The sequence below is a fragment of the Diaphorina citri genome, unplaced genomic scaffold, assembly GCF_000475195.1.
Source record: "Diaphorina citri unplaced genomic scaffold, Diaci psyllid genome assembly version 1.1 scaffold2874, whole genome shotgun sequence".
NCBI classification, from domain to species: Eukaryota; Metazoa; Arthropoda; class Insecta; order Hemiptera; family Psyllidae; genus Diaphorina; species Diaphorina citri.
Window position 1 is genome coordinate 1 of NW_007380287.1, and position 8,477 is coordinate 8,477.

The 8,477-nt window shown below is 41.8% G+C and overlaps 2 protein-coding genes across 3 annotated transcripts; both read right to left on the minus strand.

Annotated features, from left to right (window-relative positions):
* Positions 1-5: 5 nt before the first annotated feature.
* Positions 6-8,076, minus strand: LOC103519665 (unc-112-related protein-like; the record flags this gene model as incomplete). The annotated part of the gene is made up of 7 exons (XM_026831092.1): positions 7,963-8,076; positions 7,303-7,511; positions 2,740-2,928; positions 2,049-2,252; positions 871-1,105; positions 388-441; positions 6-68 (listed from the first exon to the last, which is right to left on the minus strand). Coding segments are annotated over exons 1-7 (1,068 nt in total), but the record flags the coding sequence as incomplete, so codon positions are not given.
* On the minus strand, positions 3,056-6,347 carry LOC103519664 (probable aconitate hydratase, mitochondrial). 2 transcript variants are annotated; one of them, XM_026831094.1, is made up of 3 exons: positions 6,321-6,347; positions 4,920-5,599; positions 3,056-4,669 (listed from the first exon to the last, which is right to left on the minus strand). In XM_026831094.1, exons 2-3 carry the CDS (start codon positions 5,439-5,441, stop codon positions 3,134-3,136), a joined length of 2,058 nt encoding a protein of 685 aa, XP_026686895.1. In that variant the 5' UTR covers positions 5,442-5,599; positions 6,321-6,347; the 3' UTR covers positions 3,056-3,133. The 2 variants fall into 2 exon arrangements, with proteins under 2 accessions (XP_026686895.1, XP_026686894.1); XM_026831093.1 differs by having other exon boundaries at positions 3,056-4,567; positions 4,818-5,599.
* Positions 8,077-8,477: the final 401 nt, after the last annotated feature.

An 8,477-nucleotide genomic window follows, 5' to 3' on the forward strand; every position in this document is an offset into this window, starting at 1 on the left:
TCGAAGATGAAATTGCCGTCGGTCAGTTGCAGCATCATATGCTTGATCTCCCAGTTGACGTTCCATGCCTAAAAAGATGAAACGATAATTAGCACCATATACGTAGGTATATTACTCGTGTATTATCTACCACACAGAAGGTGTGTGAACCTACATACCTACTTCACAAGGAAATCCTATTAAATTATTTTCCAACTCCACCATTTGCCGGAAAAAATTAAGGGAATTTCAATTCCTCAGATTTACCACAAGCGCGGCAATAAAATCAGTCTCATTACTTAATTGTCAAACTCCTATGTCCCTAGTAAAAAGACTTGCCCGCTTTGGGAATCGATTTGAATATAATAAAGCAGAACACCATTCCTTTCAGCACCCCGATTAAGAATTATTTTCGGTCAGCTGTAGACGACATGCGGCCATCCAGGAGGCGTACTGCTCTTCCTGTGAGAAAGAAGAAAGTAAATATAAGTTCTCAAGTGAACTATCCTTTTTTTTCGCCTAAAAATGTTCTTTCGGCATCTTAAGAATTCGGTACAGTTTGTATCTCTATCCATTTCGTCTGAATGCCTTTTCTGAATGTGTTAAAATTTGGTTGGTTGGAAGAGCTCACTGTGTGAGAATTCTGCCATAAAGCTTTAAAAAAAGTTTTGTAGTACCAGCTTTGCTCATGCGTGTTCTTGTCTTCAATTATGTGTTTAGGTACCTATATGCTGTTTGAAAAAGTTCTGGTTCGATCTTGAAAAAGTTCTGGTCTATTGGCTCGGAATTTTTGTACATCTCTTCTTCTTCCTAGCCTTTTCCTATTAAATAGGGTAGTCGTTTGTACATAAACTACATAAACATAAAGGTATAGTCTGTAACGAAACTTACATTTTCACACCGCAAGAACATTTCGCTCATCCCGTCAGCTGCGGGCACTTCCAGTTTGATAATGAACTTGCCCTGGCTCAGGTTCACATCGGGCGTAACTTCACACCCGCGCAACGAGAACTCGTTGATGGGAGAACTGTGTTGGGCGTCTTCCCGTGACTTGTAGAATCGGAGCTGTAACTCTCGACAAGTCACCCACAGCCGCTTGTAGGCCTTCATTGTGAACCGCTTCGGTCTGAGGGGAAGAAAGGTGGAATTAAAATAATAGTAGAATACCCCGCCTATACTGCCAGAATGAGACTGAAGTCCCTTTACTCCCGCAGTCTAAATGAATCGTATTTTAAAATCTTGTCCAAGCCTGGTTAACTTGGTTGGTAGCGCGTCTGATTTGTAAGCAATACAATAGAATACCCCCGCCTATACTGCCAGAATGAGACTGAAGTCTCTTTACTCCCGCAGTCTAAATGAATCGTATTTTAAAATCTTGTCCAAGCCTGGTTAACTTGGTTGGTAGCGCGTCTGATTTGTAAGCACTAGACCGCCGGTTCGATTCTCGCCCGGAGCGGATTTTATCCTGCACGGATACTGTTCGTTCTCGGAAATGCTGGCTTTTTCCTGTCCTGTCTTCCTTCTCTCTTCGATTTCAGTACGATAAGACCGTGGCAGTTACAGTTCCTTCTGTCAAACCTCAAGAGTTTTGATAGAGGGAACTGTAACAATAACAACAGAGGTCGTATCGTCCCGTCCCCCGATCGTTCCGAGAACGAACCTTATCAGTGGTGTTTAGGACAAATTTCGCGCTTCACCCTGGACGGGCATCTAACCCGGGACCTAGTGGAGACGCGCTACTCCTCAACCAAACTAGACTGGTTGTTAACGACTTAACTTGCATTTCAGGGGCTTTTAAGCCATTTGTTGCCAGAATAAGGTCAGACCTAAATACGTGACCAAGAGGTCTGTTTCAATAGAATCAAAATCATTATATTCTGTGGCTACTCACTTGAGACACCTGAGGTAGTCATACAGCTCGGGCACATGCATAATATCAGGACTGGCCAAACTAATGTGGGACCCTTCCAACCATTTGTTGCCAAAATAACGTCAGACCTAGGTACGTGACTAAGAGGTCTGTTTCAACAGAAACAAAATCAAAATCATTATATTCTGTCGCTACTCACTTGAGACACCTGAGGTAGTCATACAGCTCGGGCACATGCATAATATCAGGACTGGCCAAACTAATGTGGGACCCTTCCAGAGTGACCTGAAGATCAGTGAGGGCAGCATCGATATCGTCATCGGCGAGGGATATGCTTGAGGTGTCCGTGGGTTGCGCCACATTCGACTGAAGGTTGACTTGAACCTGAGGACGGAAAAAGAAACGTGTCAGATATAGGTTTAATTAATTGAGATTGATTTTTATTTCATTAAATGATTTGCTTTTTATTTTAATAATCATTCAAATAAATTGCTAAAGTTCAGTCCAAAAATGAAGTAAAGCTGTACCTATTTTCCTTTCACAGTTTTCATAGTAATGGGGAATAGGGAAATGGAACATTCCCTGACATTGTTCTATTTCCCTATTCCCCACCATTACCAAAATGAAAACTATTTCCTTCAAAAGCAGAGAAATGAGCTTCAGAAGAGGGAAATAATTTCAGTTTTCGAAAGGAACAATAATAATAATAGTGCTTATTTATACTGCTCGCATAGGACTGAAAAGTCCCTTTACTCCAGCAGTAGGCTACTACTATTATTGTGGTCAAATTCTCAAATTATATTGAGGATAAAATTCCATACCTCAGCTGGGATTGAACCCACGCCCTCCTGTTTACCAGGAAAAGAAGAGAATTAAGTAAATTTTGGGAGAGAGAAATTTTGGGAGAGCAGAAAGTAGATTGGTAGAGAGGACACTTGGCCTGTTCATACAGCTGATTGATTCGGACAGCATCGGTCTTCGCGTTCAAATCATAGATGGAGTAGAATTTGAATCGGAGACGAAGTGTGTCGAACTCCTTCACGCCTTGTTCGTAAATGGACAGAGAGGAATCGAGCCATCTGTTGAGGAGAAGAGAAGAAAGGGAAGTTTTAGAAAACGAAGAAAAGAAAGGGTCCTAAAAGGGTAGTATGTAATATAATACTAAATACTAGTAATAATCATGATAACAAATAAAAGACAGGCTGGTAAAATTTTACATAATGAAAGTACGTAGATTGTTATATTTTTCAGGAATACGCTGGAATACGCGTAGGTAATTCTTTTTCATTTGTTTCCGGAAATCTGTTTCATTCTATTAAGTGCACTACCGGCTTGGAACCATGTGATCTGCTGTTCGTTCATCGAATGATTTAGCTTGATTTCTTCCACTTTACCATCTGCATGCTTGATCTGTGCAGTCACTGGTTTCCCGGGCGCCAAATCCTTCAATCCAACCAGTGAAATCCTATCATTCGGTTGAATCTTATCATAATCGGATGGATTGGCAAATGTGAGTGGTAGAAGACCTTGTTTCTTCAAATTAGTCTCGTGAATACGCGCGAAGGATTTTACAATGATGGCACGTCCACCTAGATGTCGCGGTTCTAACGCTGCATGCTCTCTGGAACTTCCTTCTCCATAATTCTCATCTCCCACTGCTACCCAGGGTACTCCAGCAGCTTTGTACGCTCTAGCGACCTCATTCACAGGACCATACTGCCCTGTCAATTGATTCTTCACTTTGTTCATTTCCCCATTTTCAGCATTGGTGGCGGTCAGAAAGAGATTGTTGGAAATATTGTCTAGATGTCCACGGAACTTGAGCCAGGGTCCTGCAGCCGAGATATGATCTGTGGTACACTTTCCTTTCACTTTGATCAAAACCACCATATCCTTGATGTCTTTCTTGTCCCACACATCAAAGGGTTCGAGCAGTTGAAGTCGCTGTGACTTGGGATCGACGTCCACAGAGAGAGAACTTCCGTCTTTAGGAGGAGGCTGGTAGGTGTCCACACCTGGGTCAAATCCCTTGGTAGGGAGCTCGTCTCCAAACGGGTCTCTTAGTTTGAATGGTTTACCGTCACTTCCAGTTAGTGTATCGGACCGTGGGTCAAACGCCAAGGTACCCTTGATAGCTAGAGCTGTCACAAGTTCAGGGGATGTTACAAACGCATGGGTGGCAGGGTTGGCATCGTTCCTGCCTGTGAAATTTCTATTGTAGGAGTTCACTATGGTGTTCTTCTCTCCCATCTTGACATCCTTGCGATTCCACTGTCCTATACAAGGACCACATGCATTCGCCAGTACAGTTCCACCAAATTCTCTCAGAGTCTGAGCAATACCATCTCGCTCAATAGTAGCTCTTATTTGTTCAGAGCCAGGGGTGACATTGAATGGGGTACTAGATTTGAGACCATGGGCCATGGCTTCTTTGGCAATACTAGCACATCGCGACATATCTTCATAAGAAGCATTGGTACAACTTCCAATGAGACTCACTTTAATATCCATCGGCCAACCGTTCTTCTTAGCTGCTTCTCCTAGTTTGTTGATAGGGTGGGCCAGATCGGGAGTGAAAGGTCCATTGACATGAGGTTCCAAAGTGTTCAGATCCAACTCAATCAGCTGATCATACTTTGCTCCCTCATCAGGTGTGAGTAAACTCTGATACTTCATAGCTTCCTTAGCAATATCTTCTCTAAGCGTTGCTTTCAGAAAATCATACATTCGATTATTATATGGAAACACTGATGTGGTAGCACCAATCTCAGCACCCATGTTACAAATAGTACCCATCCCAGTACATGAGATGTTATCAATGTTGCTTTCAGAAAGTCATACATTCGCTGATTATACGGGAACACGGATGTGGTAGCACCAATCTCAGCACCCATGTTACAAATAGTACCCATCCCAGTACATGAGATGTTATCAATGCCAGGACCATGGTACTCGTTGCTTTCAGAAAATCATACATTCGCTTATTATATGGAAACACTGATGTGGTAGCACCAATCTCAGCACCCATGTTACAAATAGTACCCATCCCAGTACATGAGATGTTATCAATGCCAGGACCATGGTACTCGATAATCGCCCCAGTTCCTCCTTTCACAGTCAAAATCCCGGCAACTTTCAGAATGACGTCTTTCGAAGATGTCCAACCTTTGAGTCCTCCAGTCAGACGGACACCAATGACCTTGGGACACTTGAGCTCCCAGGGGATATCTGCCATGACATCCACAGCATCTGCCCCACCCACACCGATACACAGACCACCCAGTCCTCCACCATTGGGTGTGTGAGAGTCTGTGCCTATCATGAGGAGACCAGGGAATGCATAGTTCTCAAGTATAATCTGATGGATGATACCTGATCCAGGATGCCAGAACCCTACGCCATATTTTGCTCCAGCGGATCTCAAGAAGGCGTAAACTTCTTCATTCTGTGACTTGGCTCGTTTCAAATCCTCTACACCTCCCACCTGGGCTTCTATCAGATGATCACAATGAATAGTGGAAGGTACTGCCACTCGGGGTAATCCTGATGAAATGAACTGGAGCATTGCCATCTGAGCTGTGGCATCTTGCATAGCAACACGATCTGGCCGAAGTCTGGAGTGGGGGCCGGTTTCTGCATGGTGAGGAAGGAGAGGATGGATTTACGCTCGGCCTCGTACGAGGAGTCGGCTAGAGTGCGGCCTTTGGAGGCCAGACGACATGCGGCCATCCAGGAGGCGTACTGCTCTTCCTGTGAGAAAGAAGAAAGTAAATAAGTTCTCAAGTGAACTATCCTTTTTTTTCGCCTAAAAATGTTCTTTCGGCATCTTAAGAATTCTGTACAGTTTGTATCTCTATCCATTTCGTCTGAATGCCTTTTCGGAATGTATTAAAATTTGGTTGGGTGGAAGAGCTCACTGTGTGAGAATTCTGCCATAAAGCCTTAAAAAAGTTTTGTAGTACCAGCTCAAAGCTCATGCCTGTTGTTGTCTTCAATTAAGTGTTTAGGTACCTACCTATATGCTGTTTTCCTTTGTCTATTTGGTTCCATTATTTAATGACAACATTTTTGATCTTGAAAAAGTTCTGGTCAATTTGTCTCGGAATTTTTGTGTACATCTCTTCTTCTTGCTAGCCTTTTCCTATTAAATAGGGTAGTCGTTGGTACATAAACTACATAAACATAAAGGTATAGTCTGTAACTTACATTTTCACACCGAGTTGTGTAGTACCAGCTCAAAGCTCATGCGTGTTGTTGTCTTCAATTATGTGTTTAGGTACCTATATGCTGTTTTCGTTTTTCTATTTGATTCCATGATTTAATGACAACATTTTTGATCTTGAAAAAGTTCTGGTCAATTTGTCTCGGAATTTTTGTGTACATCTCTTCTTCTTCCTAGCCTTTTCCTATTAAATAGGGTAGTCGTTGGTACATAAACTACATAAACATAAAGGTATAGTCTGTAACTTACATTTTCACACCGTCAACATTGCGATATAAAACACTACTTCAGCGTATGGGAGAAAATTATTAAAAAATGAAATGTACCCAAGAATATTTAAGTTCTGAATCGAAATTTTATAAAACGAAGAAATGGCTGTCATGAAATACGATTGGCCATGACATGGTTTCGACTGAATGCATTATGCCCAAACCGTCACCGGCATAACGTCTAGGCGCATTTAGAAAATTAATTATTTCTTTGGATCCGTAGTTTCTACGTCACATGCAATACATATTCTTAATATTCGTATGAGTACCCTAGCATGATAAAAACACTGGAGTTTGCATTTCCTGTTGGAAAAATAAATTGTGAATTCGGTTGAGAAGTCACGTCAATTGAAAATTGCTACAAAAGGAGCTATCACAAAAGAGCAGTGACCAGTGTTATTATAGGGTTAGGTTAAACACAAAAAGGAGCTTCCTTTTTCATTGTCGTAGCTTCTATGAATAATAAACTTCGCGAGCTACCCAAACTCCCAGTACCTTCGCTTCCATTTCCCAATTAACCCGTTGTTTCTCTCAAACAAACAACTCAAATATACGAGACCTTGTTTAGACTGCTGAGGTAAAGGGACTTTTCAGTTCTATTCCGTCAGGATAAATAAGGTATATTCTATTCTAAATATATAACCAACACTTACGCCACATTGAGTCTCGCTTTCTCCACAAGGGACTTGGGTTTAACCAGCTTGGCTCTGGCCTCCTTACAAGGGGACCACAAAAAAGAGCTTCCTTTTTCATTGTCGTAGCTTCTGAATAATAAACTTCGCGAGCTACCCAAGCTCCCAGTACCTTCGCTTCCATTTCCCAACTAACCCGTTGTTTCTCTCAAACAAACAACTCAAATATACGATACCTTGTTTAGACTGCTGAGGTAAAGGGACTTTTCAGTTCTATTCGGGCAGGATAAACAAGGTATATTCTATTCTAAATATTTAACCAACACTTACGCCACATTGAGTCTCGCTTTCTCCACAAGGGACTTGGGTTTAACCAGCTTGGCTCTGGCTTCCTTACAAGGGGAAGAGGGAGAACAGGCTAGGGATGAGTCCAGACTGCCATTCAACATCTCCAGGGTGCTCACATTACCATTCCAGGAGACGGGGGAGTAACTGCCGTTCATTTCCGAGTAGCTCTTCTTATGCCAGGTTCCGTTATTCTGGAAGACCAAATGGAAAGATGAATTTTGATGCCCACTAGCCACTAAGCTAGTAATCTGATGTCCACTAAGCAGGAGGAAGATCTAAACTAGTGTTTACTTACCTCTCTATCAAGATAACCAAGGACATAAGTGCCTAATGCCTTTACAAATTGCCTATTAAAGTCTCAGAGGAACTGAATATTATTATTTGCTTAGCTTCCTTTTGGTTTAACAGGTTATACAGAATTACTAGCTTTTCTGATTAGAATCATTTTTGAAAATAGGTATTCAACTATTCAGCTTTCGGGTACACATCAGGTGACTGTTATGGCAGTACCTTTCTTCTAAGCTTTGAGGGAGCCAAGAGCCTACTCAAAACCTAAATTTACTTTATTGTAGGTCGAGCTTATGGGTGTGATCGCTAAACTCAACTCATTGTAGGGCAACCTAAGAGGTGTGATCGACTTACATTATTGAGAGGCGAGCTAATGGGTGTGGACGCGGAATGTTTCATGGGTGTGATCGGAGCACAGATGAACGGAGGGTAGGAATAGAAGTATACGTATACGTATAAAACACACATGTACAGATTATTTAGGTATAACTCCTACTAGTAAGGTATTAGGCTAGGAAGTAATGATAGACTTTGTTTGTACTGCTCGGATCTGACTGATAAGTCCCTTTACAGACCAGCATTCAGGGAAGAACGGATATTTGTTCAAGTTTAAATGTGTGTTATAAACTGGATGTTCCAATGTAAAACTCGATTAAAACCCAGCTTAGAGTGGAGGTTATTAGATCTTTTGGGATTCGGAAGTACATTTTGATGGAGTTTGGGCTTGCAATATAAAATTTTGACTCTTAATTATTTATATGTATACAGGAATAGGTAAGTGCGAGCCAGCGAGTGCGAGCATTTCAATTATTACAAAACATGTATTTAACACGCAAGAATCCTCCAGAATACGAAGAGTACCTACGTAT

What these genes read in the sequence shown, in the direction of transcription:
- LOC103519664 (XM_026831094.1), bottom strand. Translation starts at nt 5,441, where the DNA reads ATGCAAGATGCCACAGCTCAGATGGCAATGCTCCAGTTCATTTCATCA. An exon ending in TCGAGTACCATGGTCCTGGC is followed by an intron (nt 4,670 to 4,919) that starts ATTGATAACATC and finishes TCTGAAAGCAAC; the next exon opens with ATTGATAACATCTCATGTAC.